This window comes from Elephas maximus, chromosome 9 (genome assembly GCF_024166365.1).
Source record: "Elephas maximus indicus isolate mEleMax1 chromosome 9, mEleMax1 primary haplotype, whole genome shotgun sequence".
Classification (NCBI taxonomy): Eukaryota; Metazoa; Chordata; class Mammalia; order Proboscidea; family Elephantidae; genus Elephas; species Elephas maximus.
In genome coordinates, this window is record NC_064827.1 from 61,304,530 (window position 1) to 61,323,263 (window position 18,734).

The 18,734-nt window shown below is 39.0% G+C and overlaps 1 protein-coding gene across 3 annotated transcripts in view; it reads right to left on the bottom strand.

The window, feature by feature from the left end:
* Positions 1-18,734, bottom strand: part of SUSD1 (sushi domain containing 1) — a 145,956-nt gene that overhangs the window by 59,819 nt on the left and 67,403 nt on the right. For all 3 annotated transcript variants that reach the window (XM_049895617.1, XM_049895616.1, XM_049895615.1), the window contains exons 9-10: positions 17,318-17,427; positions 2,676-2,868 (exon numbers count right to left, since the gene is read on the bottom strand). In XM_049895617.1, coding sequence (XP_049751574.1) covers positions 2,676-2,868; positions 17,318-17,427 — 303 coding nt within the window. The remainder of the gene's footprint in view (positions 1-2,675; positions 2,869-17,317; positions 17,428-18,734) is intronic.

Below are 18,734 nucleotides of genomic sequence, written 5' to 3' on the forward strand. Positions count from 1 at the left end.
GGAAGGAGGGGTAAGACTCAGTCTTCCCCTCTATGCAAAATATGGATGTACTGATTGGAATCTTGAGCATAAAGACAAGAGCTGCCACAGGGCAGAAAAGCACCATGGGGAAAGATGGAAACTTTTGGTCTCTGGAGCTGGAACTGCAGGAACAGATGAGGTAGATATTAGATTATTAGGAAAATGTCTTCACAAATTAGGCAGAGCTTCAACACAGGCTACTTAGGCAAGTATAGACAGAATTATTTTGGCTACCACATTTTGTTGTTTCCTTTTTTTAATCATGTCTCTGCCAGAGTTGTAAGCAAGGGATTTAAATTATCCAGAGGTCTATGTGGTAAGGTTTATGTGGTTAAAGCAATGCTATTCAAAAATGTGGACTGGCAGCATCACCAAGGCCCAGGAGCTTACGAGAAATTAAAAGCCAGGGTCTCCATCCCAGACCTACTAAATCAGACCCTCTGGACACAGCCCAGGAACCTGTATTTTAATAAGCTTTCCAGGTGATTCTTAGGCTTGCTCAAGTTCGGACTGAAAATGCACTGGATTTGGGGAAGATAATTTTGCTTTTTTTTTTTAATAACTAAATATTTTTTTGAGAAGCAGTAGATGTACTGATTCTACTGAAATCAGACTGTCTATGTTCAAACCTCAGTTGCACCCCTACTAGCTGTACAATCTTGGACAAGTTGCTTAACATCTCTGTGACTCACTGTCCTTATCTGTGAAATGGGGATAATACTAGTGCCTTCCTCAGAAGGTTAGGATCAAATGAGTTGGCCCAGTTATAGTACTTTGAACAACGTCTGGCATGTATTGAGTGCTCAGTAAAGGACAGCTGTTATTCTTACCACCTGTCTTGGAAGAAGTATAGCCAAAACACTTCTTAGAAGCAAGGGTGGCAAGGATTTGTCTCATACTTTGGACTTGTTATCAGCTGGGACCAGTCCCTGGAGAAGGACGTCATGCTTGGTAAAGTAGAGGGTAAGTGAAAAAGAAGGCCTTCAATGAGATGGATTACAACAATGGGTTCAAGCATAACAACGATTGTGAGGATGACGCATGACCAAGCAGTGTTTCCTTCTGTTGTATGTCGGGTTGCTAGGGGCTGCAAGCAACTCCACCAAAACCAAAACCAAACCCACTGTCGTCGAGTCAATTCTGACTCATAGAGACCCTACAGGACACAGTAGAACTGCCCCATAGTTTCCAAGGAGTGCCTGGTGGATTCTAACTTAACTACTACACCACCAGGGTTTCCAGCAACTTGACAGAACCTAACAACAACAATTCTCACCACTATTGTTACCTGCTGGGTGCTGTTCTAAGGATTTTGCTTGTATTATGTTAGGTAATAATCACTCAGGTGACTGAGCCCCAGGTGCAAGAAGAACATACCTAGCCCCTTGACTTTATTTTTTAACTGAGACAAAATTCATACAACATAAAAATAACCATTTTAAAATGTACAATTCAGTAGTACTTAATACATTCAAATATTGTGCAACCACCCCATAGTTTTGCTTTTGCTTTCTAAATTTTGTGTCTCTGGGGCTTGTATCAAGAAGTGGAAAAATGAAACTTAGAATCAGATTAATGAAACTTTGCAGGTACCAAAGGAGTAACATCTATTACAAAACAAGATTTCTAAGATACAACAGCCAGAACACGCTCTCCATTTCCGTGTGACCTCCCCAGCTGAGAAGCAGCAGAGTAAGATGTTGGGGAAGAAAGAAAATGGGATTTTAATGCCTTTACAGTTTAATTTACAAGAAGTGGATTTAATATTTAGACATTAATTTCTCTGAGAATCTAATAATTACAGGTAATTCATATTCAGATTGTGAGCATTATTATGTAACTGGAAATGCATTTTGGGGTTATGTTTATACTGTCATGAGGTACATTTAGAACAAGGCGATCGGCCATACTCTGAGAAGGAAAATAGAATAAAAAGTGTTTTTTCTGCCTTAGGTGCCTCATCGCCCTACTGTCTTCCAAGTGCAAAGTTCAAACTGTCCAATCCTGATTCACAAAGAGCAGTGAACATCCAAAGAGAGGCCTTGGGAAGGCAGGAGCAAGAGCTACAAACACTATTCTGTTGGTTTTCTACAAAGAGGGGAGCCTCTCCAACTAGTTGCCCATAGACTTGGCTGTTAAGCCAAGGATTTAAAGAAAAACAAACAAAAAATTGTAGAACCTTATGTGTTTCCTTCCACTAGGGGGAGCTGTGGAGTTAATGCAGTGATCATTATTTGGTTTCTTCAAGATGCCCTATTGGAAGAGAAGAATTTCTAAGGTGCTTGACCTTCATTGTTTTTTTTTTTTTTGACCTTCATTAGGCAGCTGTTCTCTGTGTTGGGTTAATGTGTTCATACATGGCACAGTCATGAGGCCTCTTTGTCCTGCCAGTGTCCAACACAATGGGGCTTGCATTCCTGGTCTCTAAGAAGTTGGTTCCAGCTTGTCCATAATGATCACTCTAAGGGCTTGGCTGTCTTAAATCTGGGGTTGGAGGTAAGAGACCTTACAGAATTTTCAACCTAGTCATTAACAGAGAAAACAGAGAACACTGAATAAAGCAGTCTGTTATTGATTCATATGCTCTACAAGCCAAAAATCTCATATATTTAACTTGTCCAGAAGTTTAAAAATATAAAGACGTCCACACCTACCGGCTGGTGCAGTTTTTATCGTGATTTGCACTGAGCGCTCCTTGGGGGATGCCAGCAAGGTAATATTCACGGAGTAGTCAGTTGCTGGGTACAGATCTAAACATACTACCGGAACTTGTTCCCTCGTAGTGAAGTTAAATGATGTTGCATGATAGAAATTATTCAGATACCACCTTTGACCCAGAACTTTAAACTGCCAGGAGATTTAAAAAAAAAAAAAAATTTGTATTAAATTTCCTGCTGGCTTGCGGATGTCTAGACTACAAGCAAAATGGATATAAAGCAAGAAAGTTTCTTCCGTCCTCACCCACTTGGAATTACTTTTAATACAATAGCAAGTTAAACTGGGGAGGGACTTTACAAAGCTACCTACCTATTCAACTTCCCCCTCAACCAGGTATAGGACTAAGCTTAAAATACAGAACTATTCTCTCAGACAATTAAATGTCAGGTTTTTCTAAGGAAATCCTTTGATGCATACCCAGGTGAAGAGGGTTGCATTGGAGCTATTAGGCAAAGTGTATTTGATTTCTTTTCATTAGTAAGGAATCCATAGACAATCCATAGAAAAGCGTTTTCAAATTTTATGTGGGCTACTCCAGATTATGTGTTCAAAGCAACTGTCCAATGGTACTTCACTTGTTCCTTCCTATTAGAGCTCCGGTAAAAGATGTTTTGGTTTGTCATTCACACTGTTAACCCAGTCATACTCCATCTATTGCCAACTCAACCTGAGGGCAACTTAAAGGTCCTTATAGATAAGCTGTCCAAAATTTGGCCTCACATTTTTTTTTTTAGCTCAAAGCTATGAACTCCCTCCATTCCATTTCAGCCGCCAATATCCATGGCAAAACCCTACCCCATGCCATCATCAGAACTGCTCTACCAAGATCTCACAATCCCCTATTCTTCTATACCACTTAGTGTTTTCTACCAATATTGCCTAAGATTTACTCACTCAATGTTTTCTACTAATATTGCCTAAGATTTACTCAGTGTTTTCTACTAATATTCTGACACTCCCATCCTCGCCTCACCTACCTATCCGAGATACCACTGTTCACCACTCCAACCATTTTCTAGTCTAATACCCTCAATGCCCTTGCCCTCTGGGCTCTCAATTCCACCCATTCTAGAGAACACAAAACACCTGGTCAGTCTAGCTTTTTTACTTCACCACTTTTACATCAGGGTTTTGAACCAGTTCTAACAAGTTCCCAGGAAGCTATGCATAAGAATCAACAGTGATTCTTATGTATTATTTCTAAAAAGTTCCCAGGAAGTCATACATAAGAATCAACAGTGATTCTCATGTATTATTTCTAAGATGTTCCCAGGAAGTCATACATAAGAATCATGGAACTTGTTAGAAATGCAATTCTCAGCAGGGAACTTGTTAGAAATGCAAACCCTCAGCAGGGTTTCAAACTGGAACAAACTGATCTGAAACCCTGTTTTACATTCCAGCTACTGCCATCTGCTGAAGAAAACCCACAAAACTATGTAGGCTGCATCTCTGCAAAGTCAATCTCTATATTCCATGTAGTTCTTAATCTATACAAACATATAGACAAAAATTACTTTTTATTTACAAACTTTGAATCACATTATATGTACCATTTGATAACATAGTCCTTTCACTTACCAATATATTAAAAAGTTTTTTTGTCTGTCATTAATTTGTTCTATGAATATATCTATAGCTACCGGACACTTAAATTAGTATTTGCCTACTATCTGCCAACTGGAATATTTAGTGTTGGGGATACAATGGCAAATAAGATTTAGTTCCTAATCTCAATGGACTCACAGATAAGTATCCAGGCAAATAAAATACCTAGGGGTAAGTCTTACAATACATGAGGCTGTAGGAGCACTCAGGAGGGATACCTGACTTCCTTTTTGGGAATTAAGGAAGATTTCCCCATCTTAATTGTGGAGGGAGAAATTGGCACAAATCAGGTGACTTGGGGATGTGAAAGCTCAGGGGAGAAAAAATATTTCAGATAACAAGAACAGCTGGAGGAGGAGGTCATCGAAGTCCTCTATCAGCACTGAAGGTTCAGCAGGAGTTAGCCAGGTGTGATAAGAGAAGGAAGGGAATTGTGGGTAGGAAGGTGGCATATAGAAAGACACCATGCAAAAGAGGGAGCAAAAGCTGGATAGGGAGTACAGGCAGTCCCCAGATTACAAATACCTGACTTCCATACAACCTGTACTTACAAACCAATTCCTGTAAAGCCTGTTACATTAAAATTTTGAGTTACATACAATGGTTCGTAATGACAAACAGGCGCTACTTTGGGACACATAACAAAACATTATTATTACTATAAATATATTACATTAAAGGTGTTTTAGTGTATCTGGAAGTATGTCTTTAATGTTTTTAACGCATAGAAAGATACACTACATGCTATATATCAAGACAAACGTTTGACTGACATTAGATACGAACTGTACCTAACTGTTCCGACTTGCGTACAAATTGGACTTAAAGACAGACTTAGGAATGAAACTCATTTGTAATTCAGGGACTGTGTGTACAGAGTTTAGAGCTAATACAATAGATTAAAACCAAAAACCTAACCCGTTGCTGGTGAGTTGATTCCAACTCACAGTGACCCTATAGGACAGAGGAGAACTGCTCCATAGGGTTTCCAAGGAGCAGCTGGTAGATTCAAACTGCTGACCTTTTGGTGAGTAGCCGACCTCTTAATCACTGCACCACCAGGGCTCCAACAGAATAGATTAGTCCTGAAGAAACAGATGTAGGAGTCATCAGCACAAAGACAGTTAAGGCAGGCAAGAGACTGGATGAGATCACCCAGAAGGGGTACAAAATGACAAGCAGATGGGCACGGCACAAGCTTGAGAGTAATCAATATTTAAAGCAAGGGCAGAAGAAGGAAATGTGGAAGATAGAGAGGGCTCAAACCAACAGGAGAAAAGCAAGATACCTTTTCAGCAGAAGTGTTTGTCAATAATAGTAAATGCTATCCAGTGTTAAGTACATTTTTCAGGTCTGCATAGTGTCCTATGATATGATTGACTTTGGTTCCAGTTTCTGCTATTTTAAATAAAGCTTCAAAGAACATCTCTACAGCTTAACTATTCTGTATGTTGCTGTTGTTGTTGTTGTTAGGTGCCATAGAGTCAGTTCTAACTCATAGCATCTCATTGCACAACAGAATGGAACACTGCCCGGTCCTGCGCCATCCTTATAATCGTTGCTATGCTATGCCATTGTTGCAGCCACTGTGTCAATCCATCTCATTGAGGGTCTTCCTCTTTTTTGCTGGCTCTCTGCTTTAAGCATGATGTCCTTCTCCAGGCACTGGTCCCTCCTGAAAATACATCCAAAGTAAGTGAGACAAAGTCTTGCCATCTTTTCTTCCAAGGAGCATTCTGGCCGTACTTCTTCCAAGACAGATTTATTCTTCACCAACATCATAATTCAAAGGCATCAATTCTTCTTTGGTCTTCCTTATTCACTGTCCAGCTTTCACATGCATATGAGGGGATTGAAAATACCATGGCTTGGGTCAGGAACACTTTAGTCCTCAAAGTGACACCTTTGCTTTTTAACACTTTAAACTTAAACCTTCCTGTATATGTCTGGATAATTCGTTATAGTAAATTTCTAGATAGAAATTAACGAGTAACCGCTCCAGAAAAGCTACACTAATTTAAGTGTCCAGCAGCTATTGTAAGAGTACCATCAAGAGTGCTGGGTATTCAGTGGGATGCAGACCCCAGAATCTCACAAGACCAGACTTAATGGTCTGACTGAGGCTGGAAGGACTTTGGTGATCATGGTCCCCAGACCTTTTGTTGGCCCAGGACAAGAACCATTCCTGAAGCCAACTCTTCAGATATGGATTGGATTGGATTGGACAATGGGTTGGAGAGGGATGCTGGTGAAGAGTGAGCTTCTTGGATCAGGTGGGCACTTGAGACTATGTTGGCATCTCCTGCCTGGAGGGGAGATGACAGGGTGGAGGGGGTTAAAAGCTGGTGAAATGGACACGAAAAGAGAGAGTGGAGGGAGAAAGTGGGCTGTCTCATTGGGAGGAGAGTAATTGGGAGTGTGTAGCAAGGTGTATGTAAGTTTTTGTGTGAGAGACTGACTTGATTTGTAAACTTTCACTTAAAGCACAATAAAAATTATTAAAAAAAAATAATGAGGACATGCTTGGCATTTATCCCTGAAAAACAGAAACTTTTCATACAAGAACCTGTACGTAAATGTAATCGCTAAGAACTGAAGACAACCCAGATGTCCATCAACAGACCGATAGTTAAACAAAACTGTGAGACTCCACACTATAGGTTACTACTCAGGACTAACAACAAACTATTGATCCACGTAACAATCTGGGTGACTCTCCAGGGAACTGTGCTGAGTGAAAAAGTCCAGTCCCCAAAGGTCACATACCATATGCTTCCATTTACGTAACATTCTTGACATGACAGGTTCAATGGAGAATAGTTGCCAGAGGTTAAGAACTGGGTAGGGGCAGGAGAGAGGTGGATATAAGAAGGAACACAAAGGATCTTTGTGGTGATGGAACTAGTCTCTGTCTTGACTGTATCAATATCCTGGTTGTGATAGTGTACCATAGTTTTATAAGATGTTACCATTGAGGAAAACTGGGTAAATGGGATCTCTCCGTACTATTTCTTACAACTACAGGTGAAACTACAATTATCTCAAAATAAAAAGTTTAATTAAAAAAAAAAGAATCCTGGAGGTATTATCAGTTCATTATTCCAAGTTTATAGGAGAATAAGGGCATCTCATGGTTTAATTTATATATTTTTTCTTGCTAGTAAGGCATTGAGTGTTTTCATGTGTGTTTTGGCAATGTGTTATGTGCTCTTTTGCAACCTACTTTTTTTTTAAATAATTTTTATTGTGCTTTAAGTGAAAGTTTACAAATCAAGTCAGTCTCTCACATATAAACTTATATACACCTTACTATATACTCCCATTTACTCTCCCCCTAATAAGTCAGCCTGCTCCCTCCTTCCAGTCTCTCCTTTCATGACCATTTTGCCAGTTTCTAACCCTCTCTACCCGCCCATCTCCCCTATAGACAGGAGATGCCAACACAGTCTCAAGTGTCCACCTGATACAAGTAGCTCACTCCTCATCTGCATCTCTCCCCAACCCATTGTCCAGCCCATTCCATGTCTGATGAGTTGTCATCGGGAATGGTTCTTATCCTGGGCCAACAGAAGGTTTGGGGACCATGACCGCCGGGATTCTTCTAGTCTCAGTCAGACCATTAAGTCTGGTCTTTTTATGAGAATTTGGGGTCTGCATCCCACTGTTCTCCTGCTCCCTCAGGGGTTCTCTGTTGTGCTCCCTGTCAGAGCAGTCATCGGTTGTGGACAGGCACCATCTAGTTCTTCTGGTCTCAGGGTGATGTAAGTCTCTAGTTCATGTGGCCCTTTCTGTCTCTTGGGCTCATAATTATCTCTTGACCTTGGTGTTCTTCATTCTCCTTTGATCCAGGTGGGTTGAAACTAATTGATGTATCTTAGATGGCCACTTGTTAGCATTTAAGACCCCAGACGCCACACTTCAAAGTGGGATGCAGAATGTTTTCTTAAAAGAATTTATTTTGCCAATTGACTTAGATGTCCCCTGAAGCCATGGTCCCCAAACCCCCGCCCTTGCTCCGCTGACCTTTGAAGCATTCAGTTTATCCCGGAAACTTCTTTGCTTTTGGTCCAGTCCAGTTGAGCTGACCTTCCGTGTATTGAGTATTGTCCTTCCCTTCACCTAAAGTAGTTCTTATCTACTAACTAATCAGTAAATAACCCTCTCCCACTCTCCCTCCCTCCCCCCTCTCGTAACCACAAAAGAATGTGTTCTTCTCAGTTTAAACTATTTCTCAAGATCTTATAATAGTGGTCTTATACAATATTTATCCTTTTGCATCTGACTAATTTCACTCAGCATAATGCCTTCCAGGTTCCTCCATGTTATGAAATGTTTCACAGATTCATCACTGTTCTTTATCAATGTGTAGTATTCCATTCTGTGAATATACCATAATTTATTTAACCATTCATCCATTGATGGACACCTTGGTTGCTTCCAGCTTTTTGCTATTGTAAACAGTGCTGCAATATACATGGGTGTGCATGTATCTGTTCATGTAAAGGCTCTTATTTCTCTAGGATATATTCAAAGGAGCGGGATTTCTGGGTTGTATGGTAGTTCTATTTCTAACTTCTTAAGGAAACACCAGATAGATTTCCAAAGTGGTTGTACCATTTTACATTCCCACCAGCAGTGTATAAGGGTTCCAATCTCTCTGCAGCCTCTCCAACATTTATTATTTTGTGGTTTTTGGATTAATGCCAGCCTTGTTGGAGTGAGATGGAATCTCATCGTAGCTTTAATTTGCATTTCTCTAATGGTTAATGATCGAGAGCATTTTCTCATGTATCTGTTAGCAGCCTAAATATCTTCTTTAGTGAAGTGCATGTTCATATCCTTTGCCCAATTTTTAATTGAGTTGTTTGTCTTTTTGTGGTTGAGTTTTAACAGAATCATATAGATTTTAGAGATCAGGCGCTGGTCGGAGATGTCATAGCTGAAAATTCTTTCCCAATCTGTAGGTGGTCTTTTTACTCTTTTGGTGAAGTCTTTTTTTTTTTAGATGAGCATAGGTGTTTGATTTTTAGGAGCTCCCAGTTATCTGGTTTCTCTTCATCATTTTTGGTAATGTTTTATATTCCGTTTATGCCTTGTATTAGGGCTCCTAACGTTTTCCCTATATTTTCTTTCATGATCTTTATCGTTTTAGTCTTTATGTTTAGGTCTTTGATCCACTTGGAGTTAGTTTTTGTGCATGGTGTGAGGTATGGGTCCTGTTTCATTCTTTTGCAAATGGATATCCAGTTATGCCAGCACCATTTGTTAAAAAGACTATCTTTTCCCCAATTAACTGACACTGGGCCTTTGTCAAATATCAGCTGCTCATATGTGGATGGATTTATATCTGGGTTCTCAATTCTGTTCCATTGGTCTATGTGCCTGTTGTTGTACCAGTACCAGGCTGTTTTGACTACTGTGGCTGTATAATATGTTCTAAAATCAGGTAGAGTGAGGCCTCCCACTTTCTTCTTCTTTTTCAGTAATGCTTTACTTATCTGAGGCTTCTTTCCCCTCCATATGAAGTTGGTGATTTGTTTCTCCATCACATTAAAAAATGTCGCTGGAATTTGGATCAGAAATGCATTGTATATATAGATGGCTTTTGGTAGAATAGACATTTTTACTATGTTAAGTCTTCCTATCCATGAGCAAGGTATGTTTTTCCACTTATGTAGGTCCCTTTTAGTTTCTTGCACTAGTACTTTGTAGTTTTCTTTGTATAGGTCTTTTACATCTTTGGTAAGATTTGTTCCTAAGTATTTTATCTTCTTGGAGGCTACGGTGAATGGTATTGATTTGGTGATTTCCTCTTCGATGTTCTTTTTGTTGATGTAGAGGAATCCAAGTGATTTTTCTATGTTTATCTTATAACCTGAAACTCTGCTGAACTCTTCTATTAGTTTCAATAGTTTTTTGGAGGATTCCTTATTTTCTGTGTATAAGATCATGTCTTCTGCAAATAGAGATAATTTTACTTCTTCCTTGCCAATCCAGATGCCCTTTATTTCTTTGTCTAGCCTAATTGCTCTGGCTAAGACCTCTAGCACAATGTTGAATAAGAGCGGTGATAAAGGGCATCCTTGTCTGGTTCCCGTTCTCAAGGGAAATGTTTTCAGGCTCTCTCCATTTTTTTTTTTTTTATAGATGCCCTTTATTATGTTGAGGAATTCTCCTTCAATTCCTATTTTGCTGAGAGTTTTTATCATGAATGGGTGTTGGACTTTGTCAAATGCCTTTTCTGCATCAATTGATAAGATCATGTGGTTTTTGTCTTTTGTTTTATTCATATGGTGGATTACATTAATGGTTTTTCTAATATTGAACCAACCTTGCATACCTGGTATAAATCCCACTTGGTCGTGGTGGATTATTTTTTTGATATGTTGTTGAATTGTATCGGTTAGAATTTTGTTGAGGATTTTTGCGTCTATGTTCATGAGGGATATAGGTCTGTAATTTTCTTTTTTTGTGGTGTCTTTACCTGGTTTTGGTATCAGGGACATGCTGGCTTCATAGAATGAGTTCGGTAGTATTCCATCATTTTCTATGATTTGAAATACCTTTTTAGTAGTAGTGGTGTTAACTCTTCTCTGAAAGTTTGGTAGAACTCTACAGTGAAGCCGTCCAGGCCAGGGGTTTTTTTTTGTTGGGAGTTTTTTGATTACTTTTTCAATCTTTTTTTTTTTTGTTATGGGTCTATTTAGTTGTTCTACTTCCGATTGTGTTAGTTTAGGTAGGTAGTGTTTTTCTAGGAATTCATGCATTTCTTCTAGGTTTGCAAATTTGTTAGAGTACAATTTTTCGTAATAATCTGATATGATTCTTTTAATTTCAGTTGGGTCTGTTGTGATATGACCCATCTCATTTCTTATTCGGGTTATTTGTTTCCTTTCCTGTATTTCTTTAGTCAGTCTGGCCAATGCTTTATCAATTTTGTTAATTTTTTCAAAGAACCAGCTTTTGGCTTTGTTAATTCTTTCAGTTGTTTTTCTGTTCTCTAATTCATTCAGTTCAGCTCTAATTTTGATTATTTGTTTTCTTCTGGTGCCTGATGGATTCTTTTGTTGCTTGCTTTCTATTTCTTCAAGTTGTAGGGACAGTTCTCTGATTTTGGCTCTTTCTTCTTTATGTATGTGTGCATTTATCGATAAAAATTGACCTCTGAGCACTGCTTTTGCTGTGACCCAGAGGTTTTGATAGGAAGTGTTTTCATTCTCATTGCATTCTATGAATTTCTTTATTCCCTCCTTAATGTCTTCTATAACCCAGTCTTTTTCGAGCAGGGTATTGTTCAGTTTCCAAGTATTTGATTTCTTTTCCCTGATTTTTCTGTTATTGATTTCTACTTTTATGGCCTCGTGGTCTGAGAAGATGCTTTGGAATATTTTGATGTTTTGGATTCTGCAAAGGTTTGTTTTATGACCTAATATGTGATCTATTCTAGAGAATGTTCCATGTGCACTAGAAAAAAAAAAGTGTACTTTGCAGCTGTTGGGTGGAGTGTTCTGTATAAGTCTATGAGGTCAAGTTGGTTGATTGTAGCAATTAGGTCTTCCGAGTCTCTATTGAGCTTCTTACTGGAAGTCCTATCCTTCTCCAAAAGTGATGTGTTGAAGTCTCCTACTATAATTGTGGAGGTGTCTATCTCACTTTTCAGTTCTGTTAAAGTTTGTTTTATGTAGCTTGCAGCCCTGTCATTGGGTGCATAAATATTTAATATGGTTATATCTTCCTGGTCAATTGTCCCTTTAATCATTATGTAGTGTCCTTCTTTATCCTTCATGGTGGATTTAACGTTAAAGTCTATTTTTTTCAGAAATTAATATTGCCACTCCTGCTCTTTTTTGATTGTTGTTTGCTTGCTATATTTTTTTCCATCCTTTGAGTTTTAGTTTGTGTCTCTAAGTCTAAGGTGTGTCTCTTGTAGGTAGCATATAGACAGATCATGTTTCTTTATCCAGTCTGAGACTCTCTGTCTCTTTATTGGTGCATTTAGTCCATTTACATTCAGTGTAATTATAGATAAGTATGAGTTTAGGGCTGTCATTTTGATGTCTTTTTGTGTGTGTTGTTGACAATTTCATTTTTCCACTTACTTTTTTGTGCTGAGACGTTTTTCTTTGTAAATTGTGTGTTCCTCATTTTCATAGTAGTTGAATTTATGTTTGCTGAGTCATTATGTTTTTCTTGGTTTTTATTTTGAATTATGGAATTGTTAGACCTCTTTGTGGTTACCTTAATATTTACGCCTATTTTTCTAAGTAAAAACCTAACTTGTATCATCCTATATCGCCTTGTCTTCCTCTCCATATGGAAGATCTACGCCTCCTGTATTTAGTCCCTCTTTTTGATTATTGTGATCTTTTACATAATGACTTCAATGATTCCCTGTTTTGAGCATTTTTTTCTTTTTAAAATTAATCTTAATTTGTTTTTATGATTTCCCTATTTGAGTTGCTATCAGGATGTTCTGTTCTGTGACCTTGTGTTGAGCTGGTATCTGATATTATTGATTTTCTGACCAAACAATTTCCTTTAGTAATTCTTGTAGCTTTGGTTTGGTTTTTGCAAATTCTCTAAGCTTGTGTTTATCTGTAAATATTTTAATTTCACCTTTATATTTGGGAGAGAGTTTTGCTGGATATATGATCCTTGGTTGGCAGTTTTTCTCCTTCAGTGCTCTATATATGTCATCCCATTGCCTTCTTGCCTGCATGGTTTCTGCTGAGTAGTCTGAACTTATTCTTATTGATTCTCCTTTGTAGGAGACTTTTCTTTTACCCCTGGCTGCTTTTAAAATTTTCTCCTTATCTTTGGTTTTGGCAAGCTTCATGATAATATGTCTTGGTGATTTTCTTTTTGGATCAATCTTATATGGGGTTCGATGAGCATCTTGGATAGATATCCTTTCATCTTTCATGATGCCAGGGAAGTTTTCTGCCAACAGATCTTCAACTATTCTCTCTGTATTTTCTGTTATCCCTCCCTGTTCTGGAACTACAATCAAACGCAAGTTATCCTTCTTGATAGAGTCCCACATGATTCTTAGGGTTCCTTCATTTTTTAAATTCTTTTATCTGATTTTTCTTCAACTATATTGGTGTTGATTGCCTTATCCTCCAACTCCCCCACTCTGCATTCCAATTGCTCAATTCTGCTCCTCTGACTTCCTATTGAGTTGTCTAATTCTGTAATTTTACTGTTAATCTTTTGGATTTCTGAATGCTGTCCCTCTATGGATTCTTGCAGCTTATTAATTTTTCCACTATGTTCTTGAATAATCTTTTTGATTTCTTCAACTGCTTTATCAGTGTGTTCCTTGGCTTTTTCTGTAAATAAAATAAAATAAAATATTTCTGAAGATTCCCTAATTTCATTTCTGAGGTCATCCCTGATGTCTTGAAGCATTCTGTATATTAGTTTTTTATATTCTGAATCTGGCAATTCCAGGATTGTATCTTCATTTAGGAAAGATTTTGATTCTTTAATTTGGGGAATTGTAGAATCAATCATGGTCTGCTTCTTTATGTGGCTTGATATCAACTGCTGTCTCTGAGCCATCTATAAGATATTGTAATGATTTTTTTTGTATTTGCTCACTGAGTCTTATCTTGTTTTGTTTTCTTTCAATATACGCAGATGGCCTACTAGATTGCACTGTCTTGACTGTTGTAGCCTTTGAGTCACTTATGTCCTCTTACCACCTGGTTTGGGCTGTTACCAGATATATACGCCTAAGAGTCCATTCACTATTCTTGAATAGAATCAGCTTAGGTGTTCTGATTTTGGGTCGCCAAGTGTGTGGTGTAGACGGTCACCTATTAACTTAGAGGAGTAGTGGTGATAGTTGTGTGCACCAGAGTCTAGTAGCAGCAGGGGGTCACACTCCAGGGGGTGCTGGATGCTGACAGCCTTCCCCTACATGCCAGTGAGGTACGTGTGTCTCTATTCCTAAAGCACTTTGGTGGGTGGGCTCTGCAGCTGTACCTTAGGCATCCAATGCACGTACCTCTAAAGATTGATAGGTGTCAGTATCCTCAGGCCCCTTTGGCAGGTGGCTAGGTGGTTTGGGTGGAGCTTCTGCCCTCAGTTCCCCGTTGTGGATCAGTAAGGGCTCTGTTTAATAGGTAGAGATATCAGACCTGGAAAACTTGTCTTTCCAGTGACCTACTAAAACAATTATAGTCAGACCTCTATCAGAATTACCTTTGCATTATAATAGCCACCTTGTTCCCTGTAGGGATGAAAGCCAAAGACTGTGGATCTCATATGCTTGGCTGGAGCTGGTTCAGTATTTTTATTCCAATTTAGGGAAGTCAGGGAAGGATTTTTTGTCCCTGGGTTTTTAGTAGCTGCTTCTCTCAGGCCAGGAGAATGGGTTAGGAAAACAAAAAACAAAAAAAAAAATGCAGAGCACTTCAATCCCTGGCCCAGGAAATCCCAATGTTAATGAAGCCGCCTGGGGCAGGGAGAGGAGGGATCAGATAGATAGGAGAGAGTACCACCCAGCAATATAGACAAAGTTACTTATCTTGCTTGGTGATGACTGTTTTATCTGAGATGTAGCCTGTATGCTGGCTGGGTCAAGATTGCCCCCGAGGGTCAGGCCCACATCCCTTCCCGTGCTTGTGCTGTCTCAGAAGCCGTGGTCAGCTCCCCCATTCCCAGTCCAAAGCCCAGCGCCAAGGTCCCCCGGCTGAGACGTCACACCCCAGGCTCCAAAACCAGTCGCTGCCTCCCAGTAACTTCTCCTCCTGTCAGCCGCATCCTTGCCTTGCCTGCATGTGCTGGCTGGGCTTTCCCTGAGGTCACTTCAGAGGGCTAGGGCTGTGTCCCGTGTTTGCGCCATCTCAGGAAGCCATGCTCAGCTCCCCTGTGCCCAGTCCAAAGCCCGGCACCAAGATTTTCTGACTGGGAGGCTGGCTCCAGGCTCCGAAAACAGTCGCTGCTTCCCCATGGTTGCTCCTTCTCTCATTAGCCACGTCAGTGTGCAGCCGGCTTGCGCTGGCTGAGACTCTAACGAGGTTACCCCAGGGGGCTAGGGGTTAGGGCTGTGTCCCATGCCTGCCCCGCCTCAGCAAGCTGCAATCAGCCCCACCACTCAGCACCAGGGAACTGTGAGGGCTCAAGACTGTGGAGCGGGACAACGGTTCCAGAGGCAGTCGCTTCCAGAGGTGGTCGCTGCTTCAGGGCGTGGCTTTTCGCTCCCCTGTCACTCAGGTCAACTCTTTAGATCTGTGTTTGACGGTCAGGGCTCGTAGATTGTCACGTATGTGATCGATTCACTTGTTTTTCTGAGTCTTTGTTGCAAGAGGGATCCGAGGTAGCTTCTACCTAGTCAGCCATCTTGGCCCCTGCAACCTACTTTTTAATGTTAACTTTTTTCCAAAGGATTTTTTAAGAGCATTTCACATATTACATAAATTAATCTTTGTATAACCAAAAACAACAACGACAAAAAAACCAAACCCATTGCTGTCGAGTCGATTCTGACCAGAGCAACCTACAAGACACAGTAAAACTGTCCCATAGGGTTTCCAAAGAGCACCTGGTAGATTTGAACCACCAACCTTTTGGTTAGCAGCCGTAGCTCTTGATCACTACACCACCAGGGTTTCCAATCTTTGCATACTATATACATAACAAATATTTTCCTTTTTTGTCTTTTTCTTTTTAATTTTTTCTACCAAAGCTTATTGCACTGAAGATTTTTATTTTTCAGTAATCAAATCTGTCCATTTTCATGCTTTATTTTTATGATCTGATAATTGTTCACCTATTTTGTGTTTTACATCTTTTCGAGCCACAATTTTTTTCAATTAACTCTTTAATCGTTTTATGTAGGGTGTGAGGTAGAAATCATTTGTTTTCTTAACCACGTAGTTAATCAATTGTCCCAGAACCATTTATTGAATTAAACTTACTTGCTCTACTAATTTGAAATATCATCTTTACCTTGTCTTAAATTATTTGAGCACTTGGATATGTTTCTAGCCCCAGCATTCTTTCTCATATAGGAATTTGAATATTTCATTTCCCTATTTAAAATTCTTCAGTGGCTCCACATAGACATCAAAATAATATCCAAATCCAAAATGAAAGCATATCGGGCTTTTTGTGATCCATCCACTGCTTATATTTTTGCCTCATCTCTTTCTACTCCCCACTGATTTCTGTTTTCTGAGAGAGCCACAATCTCTTTTACTCAACATGCTACTCTACTTGCCTGCAGTGCCCTCTTACCCTCACCCTACCTCTTTTATCTGGTTAATTCCTACTCCTTCCTCTATGACTCAGGACAGTCTTTGCTTTTAGTAAAAAACTGTACCTGAACACACACACACACACAATCTCCCATTCCATTACCTATTTACATTTTATCAAAGCTCTTATTATACCATAGTATATGTGCTTGTTTACTTGTTTATTTCTATTAGTTTGACTAGGAATTCCCAAGTCCTAATCACCATGTTCTTCTGGTAACCTGTTATTGAATGAAGTAATTTTAATTTAATATTTACTGAGTCTACTCTTTGCCATATAATCTGGAAGCCACTAACATTAATATAAAAGTAACTATTTCAGCTCCTACCCAAATTTACTTGAAATTTTACTTAAGATTTGTGATATTTAAAAACTCAGATTAAATGAAGGCAATAGCCATGCATTAAATAGGTTTCTTAAAATCTATGTATTTAATGACAAAATAAGCTATAATTAATAAATGCACTAAAATAAAACATAATAAATGCAAAATACTGGAAAGGAAAATTTAGAACAAGCCACAAAATACAGTGTCTTTCTCCAGTACAGTCCCTCACTTGCAGTTACCAACTCTTGAAACAATAATCACGAATCCTCTGGAAGTTCATTTCATTGATGGTTTTTAAAATAGTTTGGATCCTCACTTGTAGACCATTCAAATTTTTAAGTGACACAACTCTGATAGCAAAAGGGGTCTTCTTACTTGGTATGTTTGTTCTGATCCAACTTTCATAGAAGTCCTCTTCAATTTCAAACAAGTTTCATTAAATATTGAAATATTGAAAATTCCATCATCTTCTAAGATATCATCTTCTAAAAGATAAGAGAGAACATATAGAAAGATTGCACCATCTTAACGAAACACGTCACAGCTAAGCACAATTGAAACTCTGACATCTTATGAGAGTGGATAGAACGTTTAACAGGAAGAGCATTAAATCTGACAGCAGCAGCTTAACTTCAAGTCCTGGCTCTACAACTTCTTAGTTGACCTTAGCTAAGTCACTCAACCCCTCTGGGCCTCACTTTCCTTATTTGTAAAATCAAGAAAATCCAGCTTGCTTTTCCTACATCACCAGACTTTGGAGAGACTCGAAGGAAATATGCATGTTAAAAATCTCTAAAAACTAATAGAGCTGTGATTTTTTTTTTTTTTTTAACCATATCACTCGGATAAAACCAAAACCAAACCCACTGCCATCAAGTCGATTCCGACTCATAGCAACCCTATAGGACTGAGTTGAACTGCCCCAGAGGGTTTCCAAGGAGCACCTGAGGGATTCGAACTGCAGTCATTTTGGTTAGCAGCTGCAGCTCTTAACCACTACACCTCCAGGGTTTCCAAGTCCCTAAGAAAAATGGCATGAAGGTAAACAGAAGACAGAAAGTCCAAGAACAAGGAAAAGGACAATTAAAAAGTCAAAGGTCATGGATTGAGCTCTCGGAAGAGGGATGAGGGGGAGGGGGAGGGTGGTGCTTTCTAACCTAGAACATGGCCAGAAGGTAAATGGCCAGGAAAGAGCATGCTGGTTCTCACAGCAGAGAGCATCTCAAGAGCTACTCACAGCTGGGTATCAAGGCAGCAGAATAATCACAAAGCAGACTTGCTTTAACCACTGTCCAGAAAAGTCATTTCATGCCTCCTACAGTCTAATTCATTCTTTCAATGTTCTAATTTCTTAATGTAGTCAAAAAGAAGGGGTTTGTTACTAATGAATTAACTTAAAACAGAGAATCCAGGAATACCATGGGTAATTCTCAAAGAAAAGCAAATTTACTAATAAAGCCTGTTATGTTTTCTACCAATGAAAAAAAGTTTAAGGGTCTATCAGAGAGAATCTGTTTTGTAACTACCTTATATATGTATTTCCCCCAAGAAGATTTGTTACCTAAGAGGTAATAATGATAACAAGTTAGTCAAAATCAGAATTGTCCATAACATTTTAAAATATCACTGATATATGCAGCGCAAGGCAATTACCTAGGAGAAAATATTCCTGGCTATAATTGACAAATGTAAAAATATGATTAAGCGAAAGAATTTGAAGAACTATCACAGTACTCTTCTTTATATTCACAACTTTCATTTTAAAGATATAACAAAAACATAAGAAACAAAC